The sequence below is a fragment of the Lepidochelys olivacea genome, assembly GCF_965140295.1.
Source record: "Lepidochelys olivacea isolate rLepOli2 genome assembly, chromosome: 6".
NCBI classification, from domain to species: domain Eukaryota; kingdom Metazoa; phylum Chordata; order Testudines; family Cheloniidae; genus Lepidochelys; species Lepidochelys olivacea.
In genome coordinates this window covers 98,552,552-98,569,423 of record NC_140416.1, presented here as the reverse complement: position 1 = coordinate 98,569,423, position 16,872 = coordinate 98,552,552, and the positions used below count along the sequence as shown (strand labels likewise).

The 16,872-nt window shown below is 36.2% G+C and overlaps 1 protein-coding gene across 2 annotated transcripts in view; it reads left to right on the top strand.

The window, feature by feature from the left end:
* The window catches only part of PPP4R3A (protein phosphatase 4 regulatory subunit 3A), a 73,113-nt gene that overhangs the window by 50,769 nt on the left and 5,472 nt on the right, over positions 1 to 16,872 (top strand). For both annotated transcript variants that reach the window (XM_084632023.1, XM_084632024.1), the window contains exons 5-12: positions 3,267 to 3,344; positions 3,426 to 3,542; positions 4,148 to 4,264; positions 8,223 to 8,354; positions 8,470 to 8,572; positions 9,591 to 9,749; positions 12,087 to 12,256; positions 13,887 to 14,029. In XM_084632023.1, coding sequence (XP_084488149.1) covers positions 3,267 to 3,344; positions 3,426 to 3,542; positions 4,148 to 4,264; positions 8,223 to 8,354; positions 8,470 to 8,572; positions 9,591 to 9,749; positions 12,087 to 12,256; positions 13,887 to 14,029 — 1,019 coding nt within the window. The remainder of the gene's footprint in view (positions 1 to 3,266; positions 3,345 to 3,425; positions 3,543 to 4,147; positions 4,265 to 8,222; positions 8,355 to 8,469; positions 8,573 to 9,590; positions 9,750 to 12,086; positions 12,257 to 13,886; positions 14,030 to 16,872) is intronic.

Below are 16,872 nucleotides of genomic sequence, written 5' to 3'. Positions count from 1 at the left end.
CGCCACTCCAGGGGGCTGCACAGCCGGCGAGTACCACATGCACACGCCTACTTGGAATGGACATGAGCAACACATCTCGAATAACAGTTACGAAAGGTAGGTAACTGTTTTTTCTTTTACTTAGCTTTTATATTTCAGTTTTCTATAAGGTGCATTTATATATAATATAATATTGTGAGCAACGCATACCCTTGTTCTTCTCAGCGAGCAACACAGCCTTTGTTAAGTGCATTAACAGGCTGAGCTGTAACTACAAAGCTAACTGAGTTTCAGTTACAGGTGGCCTATATTTTCTAGCAAGTTCTTCTGTTCTAATAACAGCAGCTTATTGTGCACATGTCAGATACAGGATTTGTATGCATACTATAGGATGGGATTTTTCAAAAGAACTCATTCCTATCTTAACTCTACAATGACTTATATGGGAGTAGGGTTAGGCCAGGGCTGAGAGCTTTTGGAAAAAATCTCATCCATAGAAAGCACTATGTGTTTATTAGAGGTTTGAGGAGAAAATTGTATATCATATTTGCAATACAGTTTCATAAAGTTTCAGAACAGAAGGTACCATTATTAGAGCTACTCTGGCCATTTGTATATCCTAGGTAATTACATTTCTCCCAGTTACTTTCATTTTGAACCCAGTTACTTGGGTTAGACTAAAGCATTCCAGTACTGATGAGACTAAACTTTGTGCCACAAGCAGAAAACAGGAGAGATTAAGATACCACCAATGCCTGAGGCCTCCACAGTGGCAGGCATTTGACTGGGTGGGATATGACCAGATGATCCTAGCTGCTAGGAAGTAGATATAGTATGCAATCACAAAGTACTATATTGTAATACATACAGAGAGGGTTATAGAGTTATGGTTGCATACACAACTTTTAGCACTTGGGGTAAAATTTTCAAAATGCCTCTCCAATTTAGGCCCAGATCTCATTTTCAAAAGTGATTTAGGAGCCTAAATCATTAACTTTCAATGAAAATGGTACGAAGCTAAAGTCACTTAGACACTTCTGAAAGTTGTACTCTTCCTGACTTTTTATTGCTTTTAACCCTGTAATTTTAATGTTCTACTAATTTAGCTTTTTATACTCGCTTCCAGGGATCGTAATTGAGATGAAAAAGATGTGGTATAGACCATCCACTCATTCCCACTCCCAATAAAGGAGAAAAAATATGTTCCTTATGAGGTCATCTAGATGACAGTTATGATATGTTGCTATCATGGCAGGAATAAGCATGGATCTTGTTACTGGTTTAAGTGGCAATACATGGACCAGACTACTTCTCTCTTCCAGTTTGAGGTGGTGGTATTAATAATGTATGGTTCAATGTGCCACCCAGAAATATGTATGGCTTGCCAGCAAGTTAAAGAAGTATGGGATGGATGAATGGACTGGATAGAAAGCTGGCTAGATCATTGGGCTTAACGGGTAGTGATCAATGGCTCCATGTCTAGTTGGCAGCCGGTAAATTGAATTGTAGACCCCATACTTGACTTCCTTGGGTATGACTTCAGTTGGAATCTGAAATGTTCGCTCCAGGCTACTAGTAAAGTTTTTTGTCTCTTCAGCTATAGCTCAGTTTGGAAGATCTCTAGAAGCTTCAAATGAGGCTTCTTAGATTTCCTTTTGTTGTGAGTAGGTGGTTGGCATTGCTTATCCTGATCTGAGCCGAAGAATTGCAAGATTGACAAATGGCACTCTCTAAGTATATAGGACACTTCCAAAGAAATCTGGGTTTCAGTCACTGTTTTGTTTTGGGTTTCTTGGCCACTTATTGCATTAATAATGTCTTAAGTATATTTCAACTTAGTGTTGAGTAGATTTTTCAAACGCTGCTTATATGTGGCGTGTAGGAAGCTTTCCCAGGCAAATGCTATCAATTACTGTTTGGGGGCGGGGGATTGTTTTTTTTTAAGAATTTTTAGCTCTTAGAATTATACTTGGTTTATGTTTGGAAGGTTAACTGATTATAGTGCTGTCGTCTTAAGTCTGCAGACAGATGGCTCTAGTGTGTCTGCCGCTGCTCATAGCTTTGCTAAGCTTCAGCAGCTTGAACGTTAATCAATCTTGACTGCTGCCATTAAGAATCTTGTGAGCAGCGGCAGTGGAACTGATAAGAATCTAATCATTTTCATTTGGTTTTCAGCACTCACCCCTTTCCCAACATCTTGGTGTTGGAATTTTCCTTTCCTGTCATATCATTTTTAAGCTGCTGGGTATAGTTATGTTGTTAAGATCTCTGGTAAAATTTCCAGGTCCTGTTTATGAATGATGTGGATAGAAGAGAGTGATTGATAAGGGTACATTATAAAAAAAAAAAAAAGTGATACTGAGAAAGAGTCAGAGAATGATTATTGAGGGGAGGGGAGAGACCGAATATGGGGTGATAATCAGATAATATAATATAGGGAGATATGAGGATTGAGAGAGACAAGGAAAAGAGGAGATTGACAGATGACAACATAAGATATAACACAATTGGAAAGAAAATGGAATGAACCTAGGAAAGAAAATTGCATATAACAGCAAGGAAAGGACACATAGTCAGTTACATGTCACCTTGATTGATCGGTCTTTCAGCCCTCATATAGATTACGCCAATCATAATGTCTTCTATCAGTTACATGTATTAAGTGGAAAGTTGATTAACACTTACAATTAAGTATCCTACACAAATGTATTTTCCCTTTAAAATTACTCTTGGGGGAATTCTGTGCCAAAAAAAATAAAAATTCTATGCACAATATTTTAAAATTCTGCAAAATTATGCATATTTTATTTGTCAAAATAATACAATATAATCACACTAGTTTCAGTTATTTTGGTAATTTATTTCAAAATATCATCAAGTTTGCCTGAGTGTTTGGTGTTTTTTTGACAAATCAGATTCCTTACTAGACAAATCAGTAGAGAACTTTGAGTAATCCATTTAAACTACAATGTAGAAACTTATTTCCCACTCCCCTCAGAAGCAGTGCAAGGGCTTGGGGCAGGGTGTTGTGCTGAACACAGCCAGCTGACCACTGTTGTTATCTGTTCTGGCGCCACACCATCCTCTGGTGGGCGAAAGGTGGAACTGCAGCACTTCGTGGGCAGAATTTTTTTCTGCACAGAAAATGCAAAATTTTGTGCCAGACATAAATTCTGTGCATTCACAGTGGTATAAAATGCTTGGAGGTATGGCTTTGGGGAGTTAATATTCTGAGGGTTAGTTTCAGTATTGCCAAATAAACACATGGCATTATCTTACTTTTGTAGGAAGATGAAAAATTTCTGACAGAATTGTTTGCACAGTTAACAGATGAAGCCACAGATGAGGAGAAAAGACAAGAATTGGTAAGCATTTGTAAAATATACATGAAGTGACTATTCATTGTCTGAATTTTGTTAATCACGAACGTGTTTTCTACATTTTAGGTAAACTTTCTGAAAGAGTTCTGTGCATTTTCTCAAACATTACAACCTCAAAACAGAGATGCTTTTTTCAAAACATTGTCTAATATGGGTATACTGCCAGCACTAGAAGTCATCCTAGTAAGTTAATGCAATATGTATTTTTCTGAAATGACTCTTTGTAAATATTTGTTGTAACAGTTAATTTTTTTCATTTCAGAAAGGTAATTATTTAACAAGTAGTTACAACAACACTGCAGTGTTATGGCTTTCTGAAGTACTTAGGGATTTGTTTTGTCTGAAAGGGATACTGTCATCTTGAAATTCAGTCCACTTTAAAAAAACAAACAAAAAAAACAACTTTAAAGTAGTTTTAGGTATTACATCACTAAGTCCACCTAGCAGTTTTTGTGAATTTGCAATTTTTTCCAATCTTTATTCCTTTTTCTGGTCTGTTTCTATGTTCAAACTAAAACAGGGCTATAACCAATAAATCAGGGAAACTGTTAAACTGATTTCATACAAAGCTATCAATTAAACAAGAAAAAAACGGGGGGAAGGTCTCATCTCTTATTTATAGTGACTTTAGTTATTATTTGTAACAGTAATAGTTAACAATAAAAAATTCAGACAGAACTATGATTTCTGAAATTGCTTCTGTTCATTTAAAATACTACTGTCATGCCTTTCAAGTACAAGGATTTTTGTTTTTTAAAGTACTTAAACAGTTTTACTTGACTTTCCAGGGTATGGATGATGCACAAGTGCGAAGTGCAGCTACTGATATATTCTCATATTTGGTTGAGTACAATCCATCCATGGTACGAGAGTTTGTTATGCAGGAAGCTCAACAGAATGATGATGTAAGTAGGAGGTCTTCTGAAGCTTTTTTAGAAGATTCATATTTCTGTCTCTATTAGTGACTAAATCCTACTCTGAGTTTGCATTTTTGACAAATGTGCATTTGAAATAGTTTTCCAGAACCTTTCCTTTTAAAAAAAAAAACAAACAAACAAACAAAAATCTATGGTTGGAAGGTTCTCTCTCGTACCCATCACAGTACTATTTACAATAATATTATTAATCACAACACAATTATATAATCTACAGCTTACCCTATTTTATCTATTAATCTTTCATATGTGGAAAGGTGACCATATCTCCTCATTTGCATAGCCTTCTTGGACCCCAATTCTGCAAACACTTACACTTAATGTTAAGGAACATGACTATCAGCAGTCGAATGGGGCCTGGGCACATTGTTAAGTACTTACTTTTTGTTTAAAACACCCCAATCCTGTAACTTTTCTACCCTGCCAGGTGCACCAATTGATGTGTAAATTTTAAGGCTGTCAAGCAATTAAAAAAATTAATCACACTCTTAAATAATAATAGAATACCATTTATTTAAATATTTTTGGATGTTTTCTACATGTAGCTAATTGATTTCAATTACAACGCAGAATATAAAGTGTACAAAGCTCGTTTTATTTATTTTTGATTAAAAGTATTTGCACTGTAAAAACAAAAGCAATAGTATTTTTCAATTTACTTAATACAAGTGCTGTAGTGCAATCTCTTTATCATGAAAGTTGAACTTACAAATGTAGAATTATGTAAAAAAAAAACTGCATTAAAAAATAAAACAATGTAAAATTTTGGAACCTGCAAGTCCAGTCAATCCTACTTCTTGTTCAGCTAGTCGCTCAGACAAACAACTTTGTTTACATTTGCAGGAGGTAATGCTACCCCCTTCTTGTTTACAATGTCACCTGAAAGTGAGAACAGACATTCTCAGGACACTGTTGTAGCCAGATGCACTGAAGATTCTTGTGTCCCTTCATGCTTCAGCCACCATTCCAGAGGATATGTGTCCATGCTGATGAAGGGTTCTGCTCGATAACCATCCAAAGCAGTGTGGGCCGATGCATGTTCATTTTCATTATCTGTGTCAGATGCCACTAGCAGAAGGTTGATTTTCTTTTTTTGGTGGTTCGGGTTCTGTAGTTTCCGCATCAGTGTTGCTCTTTTAAGACTTCTGAAAGCATAATACACACCTTGTTCTACTCAGATTTTGGAAGGTACTTCAGATTCTTAAGCTTTGGGTTGAGTGCTGTAGCTATTTTTAGAAATCTCACATTGGTACCTTCATTGCGTTTTGTCAAATCTGCAGTGAAAGTGTTCTTAAAACAAACAACATGCTGAGTCATTATCCGAGACTGCTATAACATGAAATATATGGCAGAATGTGAGTAAAATAGAGCAGGGGATATACGATTCTCCCCCAAGGAGTTCAGTCACAAATTTAATTTAACACATTTTTTTAACGAGCATCATCAGCATAGAAGCATGTCCTTTGGAATGGTGGCTGAAGCATGAAGGGGCATACGAATGTTTAGCATATCCGGCACGTAAATACCTTGCAATGTCGGCTACAAAAGTGCCATGCAAATGTCTGTTCTCGCTTTCTGTTGACATTGTAAATAAGAAGAGGGCAGCATTATCTCCTGTAAACGTAAACAAACTTGTTTGCCTTAACGATTGGCTGACCAAGAAGTAGGACTGAGTGGACTTGTAGGTTCTGAAGTTTTAGATTTGTTTTGTTTTTGAGTGCAGTTATGGAACATCCAAAATATTGAATAAATTTCAATTGGTATTCTATTGTTTAACAATGAAATTAATCACGATTAATTTTTTTGAGTTAATCACGTGAATTAACTGTGATTAATTGACAGCCCTAGTAAATTTTAAGCTTTTTGTTTACCTTCTTTATTTTTAATAAACCTTTTGCAACAACTGTCACTTTTAATATGCATCCAGAGATTATTTTTTTACTTGAAAAATTACATGAAAGAAACTTTGTTCTTGTAATGTATTTAGCAAGCTAAATTCTCTAAAATAATTTTGATTATAGGATCAGAAATTTAGGGGTGCAAGAGATGTCAGTTTCAGTATGGTTAAGAAACATGTAACAGTTCAATATTTAATAGCACTTAAATGAATCCTTCAATATGTTAGGAATTTGCTTGTACAATATAATAAACAGAAGCTCTTTAATTTAAGTAAGATAGTGTATTAGTGAACTGTTGCTGTATTAGAACAGTCCTGCAACAGAAATAGAATTGGGGCTGGAATAAAGTAACTGTAAAGAACAAGGAAGGAAACGGAAAGCCATAGAAAGATGGAAGTTTGAATAAAAAATGAACCGATAGCCGTTTAAAAATGAATTCTGGATCTAATATACTTGGTATATATTTTAGCTGCTTTATATACCTGTCTCCCATAATCTTTTTGGTGTTACTTTAAAATACAGTCAGCTAAACAAAGAAAGAAATTGTACTACCTTTTATTTCCATGGTAATTTAAGATGATTCTGAGCATAGCTCTATTTAATTTCTGTATTGGTGGTTTAAGACCGTAATTTAATAGTGGGCAACTAAAATATTTTTAGTTCATATTTGGCCAGTGTTTCAAGTTCCTTTTAAAACTTGTTTTGTTTCAGGAAACATACTTTCATATAGTACAGCTAATTTAGTTTCTGTGTGGGAAAACTTCCTACAAATATGAAAGACAAGTTATAAATTAAGGCCCTGATCCTGCTAACAAATGTGCTTAATTTTACTTGTGAGTTGACCCATTGTCTTCAGTTGACTACTCAGGTGAGTAGAAGTAAAGCATGTGTATAAGTGTATGCAGAATCAGGGCCTTAACCCATTGACAGATGTCTGAATTTCCAGAAGGTCCTCCTGTTGCTGGTAAAAGAATAGAATATCAGGGTTGGAAGGGACCTCAGGAGGTCATCTAGTCCAACCCCCTGCTCAAAGCAGGACCAATCCCCAACTAAATCATCCCAGCCCGGGCTGTGTTAAACCTGACCTTAAAAACCTCTAAGAAAGGAGATTCCATCACCTCCCTAGGTAACCCATTCCAGTGCTTCACCACCCTCCTAGTGAAAAGGTTTTTCCTAATATCCAAACTAAACCTCCCGCACTGCAACTTGAGACCCTTACTTCTTGTTCTGTCATCTGCCACCACTGAGAACAGCCTAGATCCATCCTCTTTGGAACCCCCCTTCAAGTAGTTGAAAGCAGCTATCAAATCCCCCATATGCTTCTCTTCTACAGACTAAATAATCCCAGTTCCCTCAGCCTCTCCTCATAAATCATGTGCTCTAGCCCCCTAATCATTTTTGTTGTCCTCCGCTGGACTCTTTCCAATTTTTCCACATCATTCTTGTAATAGCGCATGCAAGCACTAAGGGATTATATAAGAATGGAAAGTTTTACTCTTGAACTCCTATTTTGCAAACATTTATGCATTTGAATAACTTTACACATGTGAGTAATCCCATTTAGTTCAGGAGTTCTGTGTGTTTTCAGAAGTAGGGCCTTGCATTATATTTTAAAAGGACACTCAGGTTAAAACTCCTAATTTCAAAAAACAAATTCCCTAATGCACATACTTAAAATTCTTAAATTGAATTTATGATGTACCCTCTCACTACCTTTTTTTGTGTTTTCAAAAAATGTGTCTAACTTTTATCCAATTTTTTTATTTATATGCCATTTTTAATTGCTCTAAAAGATTCTCATGGATGAGTATAGTGCATTAGTATTAGGCATGCAAACAGAGTAGGTTTCCATGGGCATTTTTAAAAATACATTTCAAGGATCTATTTCTATTAGTCTTAAACTTTTGTCCTAAAATCTTGTATTTTACAAAATCTTAGTTTTGGGCCAAATTTGACCTGACAGTGTCCCTTTTAATTTTAGTTTTTCTTAGTCATTACTAATCTCTTCATTTTTATGTCTCTTCTATTAGGATATTTTACTCATTAACCTCATCATAGAACACATGATTTGTGATACAGATCCTGAACTTGGAGGGGCAGTCCAACTCATGGGTCTCCTTCGTACTTTAGTTGATCCAGAAAACATGCTGGCCACAGCCAATGTAAGTGCATTCCCAAATTCGAGTACGGTTGGGGGTTTTTGGTGTGTTAAAATGCTGTTGGTAATGTATGTTACTTTCATATTAAAATATTAATGATTTTTTTTTTATCCTTTAGAAAACTGAAAAGACAGAATTCCTGGGTTTCTTCTATAAACATTGTATGCATGTTCTCACAGCTCCCTTACTGGCTAATACAACAGAGGAGAAGCCTAGCAAAGGTGAGACTACTGTGAATGTTAGCAGTCATGTCCAAGGCTATTGAATTGTAGTACATAGAATAGAATAACTGTCAAAGGATGTCTGAAACTCTGCATGATCAGAATAAGAGTATTTCAAAAGATTAATGTCTGATTGGAGCCAGAAAGTTGACTCGGAGCCATGTGAAAACATTGGAAGTATGCTTTTCAGTTACTCCTTTTGACATTCATATATTCAACAAAGAAAAATAAAATTTAATTTTGAACCAGCTTCCAGAAAATTTTGAAATTGTATTTTATTTTTCTTTGAATCTCATGTGTGCATTTATAATAGCCTGTAACTCAACTATGTTTCAAATCAACTAGTTTTACATCTTTAGGCGAAGAAATCTGAGTTTAAATTTTCCATTTCTCTCTCTCGTTCTTTAACATATAATTCTAATGGGTCCTTATTTCATCTTTGATCTAGTGCTAGGTTGTAGTCTAGAAGCCTTTTTTTTTTTTTTTTTTTTTTAAATCTCTTACATGCCTTTTAACAAATTACTTTAGGCTGGGTCCACATTAGAAACTTTTGCTTGTATAGTAATGTCAGTTAGGGATGACTTTTTGTACAACATTTCTATACTGGCAAAAGCCCTAGTATAGATGCAGTTATGTGGGCATAGCAGGGCTTTTACTAGTCTCTCTTATTTTGCTCACCAAACTGATATAAACGATACTGGCAAAAGCACTGTTTTGCAGATACAATCTGTGTCTATAGTATAGGAGTATTTGCTTGTGTAGTGATCCTGGCAAACCTTTTCAGATGTAGACCTGGGCTTTTGGTGAAAATACCAAATCACTGCAGGGATTGTATATTTGTTTTGTAAAGGTCTAAATGTGGCTTCCATTTACCTAAACTAGTTGCAGGAGAGCACAATGGCATTTAAGCATCTAGTTATCTGATTGCATCTGCAAATTTGGAGTCACCTTGTGAAAAGTAGGCCCTAAATATTTTTAAAATCATGTTCTTGTTAACATTTTGTTTTTTGTTTTATAGATGATTTTCAGACAGCCCAGCTCTTGGCATTAATATTGGAATTGCTAACATTCTGTGTAGAACATCATACGTATCACATAAAGAACTATATTATTAACAAGGATATCCTACGGAGAGTACTAGTTCTCATGGCCTCAAAGCATGCTTTCTTGGCGTTATGTAAGTTTGAATTATAGAGAATAAACTATTAGCTTTGTGAATATTAATATTTAATTCTTTAATTGTATTTTACTGGAAGAAAAACACATTTACAGAAGCATGACGGTTACCAGTTCAGTACAAATATGCTACCTTTACAACTAGGTCTATATTTCTCATAGCAATTTGTTGATATGTTATTCCTCAATGATGAAGCAAGATGAAATTGAAAGAGGCTGTATTAATTAAACTAGCTAGGGGAACACTTCCTAGGTTTTAAATAATACTGGCTTTAGAAAAAATTTAAAAGCATTTTTTAATTGGACATCTGGATCTCTATCTATAATAAATGTAAAATTTTTAAGTACTGAGGATCTTCGCTGTTGATGCATGTTCAGATGCTTCTCCTGAGCTAGTATTTAGAATCCAGTAACAGCACATTGGTCAAGGTCAGCACTTCTTGGGCTTGTTTATACAGGGCTTTAGTCTGCACCAGAGACTTGTAAATTCTAGTGTGTTGCACATTAACTGGCCTGTTCTGACCCTGCTGGCACGTAGTAAAAGTTCCTTAGCATGCATTAACATAGTCCCATTTAAAGCAGAATTATATTAACATGTGAAAAAACTTTTAATGTGCATTAGCAGATTCACGTTGGCTGGTTAGTATGTGACACCCTAGTGCACACTAGAATGAACACCTTTCTGGTGTGGACTAATGCACAGTATAGACAAGTTGTGTTGTGCTAATGATAGTACTACTTTCTGGAGAGAAAGCACTTCTGGTGGTAAATGTCAGTGAGCTTTGAACAACCATGTAAAGAAAATTCATTTCATTGTCAAGACTAATAGTGGGAAGGCCTTGAACAGCAACTCCAAAAAGTTCAAGTGACTAATTGAGCAGTTGTTACTACCTTTGCAAAAGGTTCACAGGGAAATAAACAGCTTAGAGTGAGAAGGGCGTTCTGAGTGTTCCATTGAAAATCATTCTGGCAGAATCAAAGCCCTTCAATAATGACATTTCACACATGCATAAGTTGGTCCATTTTCATCACTTTTCACAAAACAATGGAGGGAAGGTTACCTGCATTAGACCTCGTCTACAGTACGAATTATGTCAGTAGAACTACATTGGTCAGAAGTGTGGAAAATCCCCATCTCTGCTGAGCATGTAGTTATACCGACCTAACTCCTGATATAGACACACTATGTAGAGTTATAACTACTGCCTCTCAGGAGGGTGGAGTGCCTGCGCTGACAGGAGAAGCTCTCCTGTTGGCATAGGTAGCGTGTTCCTTAAGACTACAGTAGCCTAGCTGTACTGGTGCAGCGCTGTAAGTGTAGAAAAGCAAGCCCTCAGTTATGCACAGTAAGGTGCTGTTAGAGCTCAAATGCTAATGGAGCGCTGGAGTTCCTCAGAAGGGAGAGCCTTGAAAGAGATGTAAATAAATCAAGTCTCCACTGTGTGTTTGAAAGAGAGAAAATGCCATTTCCCATTTTAAAATAAAAGAAGGTTTACATTTCAAAAACATACAAAATATAATGAAATAGTTTCAAGTCTCTCATTGGAAAATAGAAATTATGAGCAAAATTCTGATTGCAGGAAAATGTGTTTTAGAATTTGGTCATGAAAGGGTAGATGCCACAGGGAATCCTAGTAGTTTATCTTTGACTTTTGATCACTAGTTAAATAAATTAAGTAGTCTCTGTCTAAATTCCAGTGGGCTTCTAAATCTCAAAAGCATAGCACAGTAAGATTGACAGTGTCTGCTCCAAAGAGGGCTGGGACTGGATTTTCAGGTTTCATGACAAATGCTGGGAAGATTCAGCTAATCACCCAATACAATATCTGATTACAGTCTGTACTAATAATTTCTTATTTTTGTTAATGGCAAATTTCTCTCTCATTTTTTTAAATAATCACATAAGTCCAACCACGAATATTGTCAGTGTTTCCTACATTGTGAAATGATTTTTCTTTTAAACTTGAACAGTTGTTTCAATTACACACTAACAGTGTAATTATGAAATTTGCCTAATTTACAGCATTCTGTTATGTTAAAGCATGTTCATTGAAAAGAGATGACCTATGAATTTAGGCTTACTCTGAATTTTTTCCCCCTGGTAATGTAATATGTCATCACATTTCAATTCTAGTTTCAAGAGCTACTGTAGATTTAATCCACAGGGTACTGGATATTTGAGTACGTAATCCACTACCAACAATGTAAAGCTCCATGAGAGTTGGGATTGTGAGTTATTCTTCTTGTAGTCAGCTTAGAACAATTGCTGGGCTTTTCTGGTTTTAAATGTAAAATATGAAAAATTCATGGCTTTTTAACAACCGTTTCTCTGTTTCAGGTGCCCTTCGTTTTAAGAGAAAGATAATTGGGTTGAAGGATGAATTCTATAACCGCTATATAATGAAAAGCTTTTTGTTTGAACCTGTGGTCAAAGCATTTCTCAACAATGGATCCCGCTATAATCTGATGAACTCTGCTATAATAGAGATGTTTGAATTTATTAGGGTGGTGAGTACTATCATGTCTTGAATTGACAATTTAATTTTTTATAATACATCATGTATACTTGGAGTTAAATAGACTTTAATTTATGATACAGTTATGGATGCCCACTTACTTCTGATAGTGTTTAAATGGGAGCATCATAATAATGTGACCACTAGAAATCCATAATTTACGTGAAGTTTCACACGTACCACTGTTGGAAAACACTGCCTTTATTGTCAAAGCTCTACATTCAGTGGATGTAGTGTTGAAGTTGCCCTCCATTGTGCCCAGATTTAAAAATGCAACCATTGTATAAACTAACTCTGGATTTAATTATTTTTTTCTGAAAATATTAAAGAATAGATGTAACTTGAAATTTCACACATGGACATGCTAATTGTGTGCTCTGGTGCAACAACAGTAATTCTAAAGAATATGGAGAAGTGTGTTAATCTACCTGATATAAATATTGGCCCCCAAGATTTCTGCATGTGGCAATAAGGGACTAGTCAGTTCCCTCCAGAGAACTGTTCCCCCACACTTGCCACCTTCACCCAGACCCTGGCAAGATGCTTTCTGGTTTTAAGATCCACAAGGGGGAAGGGCAGCCTGATGTTGGGTTGGGATGGGGGTCAAGATGACATTTATCATTCCCCCACTAGTCCTGTAGAAATTATTTGGGAAATGTAACATATCCTGGAGCTTTAGTAACTCTCTGTGATGGGGATCCTCCCACTTACATGGGGGAGCCTCAGGGTAGTCAAGGCCTGGAATAGTCGTTGGTAGCACAACTTCAGTGGAGTCAAATTTTCAGAAGTGGAGAGAGTGATATTCGTGTTGAAGCTCCAGAGCCAGAGGACCCTGGCTTCCTACTGGTCCCTTAAAGTTCTGTGGGATTGGGAGTTGTCCCCGCAGCTCATTCTGTGAAGAAATAAACCTCTCTTTCCCCTTGTCTTCCCTCTGACATAAAGATATAATTATTTAGATTAGAATCTCCTTCCTTAGAGGTTTTTAAGGTCAGGCTTGACAAAGCCCTGGCTGGGATGATTTAACTGGGAATTGGTCCTGCTTCGAGCAGGGGGTTGGACTAGATGACCTTCAGGGGTCCCTTCCAACCCTGATATTCTATGATTCTATGATTTGTTTGTTTTTTCCTTTCTTCGTTGAGTAGTGATTGTTGTTTGTTTTCCTCTCTCCCTCTCTAAAATAAAGGTATTGACGTCCTTGTTTAGTTATTACAACAGATATAAGGAGACTGACTGATTGTAAAAATATATGTAAATTGCCATCAGAGATCTTAATTTTTAGAGTTTGCTTTCATTGTTTTTATACTGGCTTTGTAGACAAGTCTTTTATCTTTTTTTTTTTTATAAAGTTTAGAGGAGTTTATCAATACAAAACTGTTACTGTTCTCTTTTTATCAGATTATTAATCAGAAGTTAAGTACCAGATTTCAGCTACACTGGTATATACAATGTTTGTTTTTTAACTGAATAAATTAATATGATGTTACTTCGAAGGCATTTTATGAATATTGCATCTTTTCCATATCTTTCAGTTATATCCTGCTGTATTTTTTTATAGTAACAAAATAAATTAGTTGTCTTGAAGAATTAAAAAGTCTGTGTGTTTGATTGTACTTTTCTTATAGGAAGATATAAAATCATTAACTGCTCATGTAATTGAGAATTACTGGAAAGCACTGGAAGATGTAGATTATGTGCAGACATTCAAAGGATTGAAACTACGATTTGAGCAACAAAGGGAAAGACAAGATAATCCCAAACTTGATAGGTAAATATATATTTAAAGGTATTAATACTTTCATGGAAAATTGTCCTTGAGGATATAGGCGTTTGGATTTCTGTGTACTAGCGGGGCAGCCATAAATAATTCAGACCCTTCACTGTTTGCGGCTCAGGTCTTGCTGAACAGATCTGATTGACAGTGTGATTTCCAGATCTGTGTTGCTCAAACACTTGGTCAGTGTTCAACTGATATCTCTTCTAAGCTGCACCTAACTTAAGAGTATGGAGGTTTTTTTCCAAAGTATAATAAATGCAGAAATAGTCTAACTTTTACATAGATTATCCTAACTGGAGCTAACAATATCTGAAGCTCATTCACTTGAAAATAAGATTCTCAACAGTAATCTGAAGGATTCTTGTCTCTTAGATTATCCCAGACTTTTTCCTAAAAAAATCATATACATAAACCACTTTTGGTGCAGTTAATTCCTGTGCTAGACTTTCACACGATTCATGTTTAAAATCACCAAGAAATGTAATTCCCAAAGAAATTCGTAGGGGGCATCTCATTTTGTCACTATGCGTATCAATAAAGTAAAAGATGATGTAATATTCCTCTTAGGCTATCCTGCTCCAGTGCTATAACAAAGCTATATGACTGCTGACATGCTTTTCCCTACATCACTTTAAAGTTACACAGGGATGATACTTCCTCTCTTAGGGTTCACACCTGTATTTATAGGCAAATAGTTTTACTTCTGTGCATATTCCTGTGGAATTAAAACCGCTATTCAGATTAGAACATTTGTTCATCTTCATAAATGTTTGCAGATTCTGGATCAATATTTTGAATTATTTATATTGTGGTTCCACACATTGAGAACACATTTTAATGAAATTATACGTGTTACCCATTCTAGAAGTTCAAATTTCAGATAGAGTTGCCAACTTGGTAATATATAAAAATCGGACACTCCTGCAGGACTGCCAGAACCTCCCCGCCCCGGCCCTTCTCCTTGAGGTCTTGCCTCTTCCCCCCGAGGCCTTGCCCCTGCCTTGCCTCTTCCTCCTGAGGCCCTACCCCCATTTGCTCCTCTTTCCCCCTCCCACTGTCACACGCTGCTCTTCCACTCCGCATGTGTCGTGAGGAACTTGCCTGCTGATCCGGGGCTAGCAGCTGCAACTATCCGATGCAGGTAGGAGGCAGCCCTGGCTGAGTAGGGGCTGGTACGTGTGATGACTCTCCCACTTGCAGTAACTGAACTTTGGATCCAGTCAGTAGATCTGACCATTCACCGTCGGGTCCCTTTTTCAACCGGCATCCGGCCACTGTAATTTCAGAACGTGTTATGTTGTTTTCATGTAAATTTGACTTCATTCTGGGTGATTTCTTAACTCTGATATTTCATTTTGAGAGTCTGAAAATTTAAGCAAAGGAGCAGGATTGCAGCAGATTTCTTTTAAAATGTCAGAAATTTTTTTAATAGATCTACCATGTTCTAGAGTGTGCTTCAAATATACAGTATTTAGTGCTAATATGTTGTGTTAAATATTATTACTCTGAATTATTAGTATCTAATGCCTGGTAAACTGAGCATTTCAATATACGTAAAACTCAAAACCTAGAGCTTTTATATTAGCATGCGTGTGGGAGCGGGGAACAAACATTCAGCCATACCATACATTTCACATATGAAGAAGCTGTTTGTTGATGGTTATTGCCACATTTAAAGGCACCACATTGTCTCTACTTAATTTATTGATTTGTCAGCATAGAAAAATCTGATTTAGAGGTGCATTGCCCTTAATTAAAAAAATAAACAAAATTCTCTCTTTGCCCCTTTATGGCATTAGCCCAACACAGAAGAAATCCCTCTCTCCTATTCAGTTAGAAAAAAATCAAACACTAAGTGCTAAATTGTCCTGTGCATTTATCCCTGGCTAAGGGATAGCTCATAGTTATGCTGCCTCAGAGCAGCCCAAGGAAAGAATTATGGCCCTGAGAGGCACAGTTGGCCTAACTTTCCTCCTCCTATGCCTATAGTGGATATGGGGGAAGGCTTCCTATTTGGAGGCAGCATGGGAGTGGAGTGTCTTGCTCTCATTTACATTCCTTCATGGCCTTGTAAGCCAGGCCACTAGCTGGCCCTAAGTGAAGCATGCAAAAATAGCAAAGATTCGATTATGTGGTTTAGTGCAAGAAGTACTTTGGTTAAGACAGGTCCACAACTTGGGGGAGAGTGACCTCCAGAATACTCACAAAGGTGTAGGACTTAAGTTTACAAGTTTTCATCTTAAATCAAACTATCAGAATTCTAAATTCAACAAAATTAAAAGTGGTACTGTACATACAGACACGGCAAGACCGCAGTATTGCCAGTCACAAGCATTAAAATAACATGAGTCACGCCACAAAAACATGAGATGTTGAAAACAAAACGTTTTGGATTCTTTTTATTTGCCTCCTGATTTTTGAGTGTAGAGGGCTCACATTTTAAAGATTTTTCTCTGCACTCAGGAGCGGTAGAAACTTACTTTTTTTAGTGAAAGATGAATCTAATTTCCTGACTCTAGGAGCTGGACTTTAAAAAATACACAAACCGTCAGATTCACAATATAATTTAGAGTTGACAATACTGACACCTTGTTCGTGACATCTATTATTATAACATTGGTATTAATTGATTAAGTTTTCATTTATCTATAAAGTATAATAATTTTATAATTCTTTAAAAATGTCCTTTGTTTTTTTGGGGTTTTTTTTTGGCAATTGTAGATTAGTAGTATGACAATACTCCACAATTTACTAGTACTTTTTAGTGCATTTTATTTAAAAACACAAAGACTACTCTTAGTAATTTAAGACTTACAGTACCTTTGGAGAGAGCG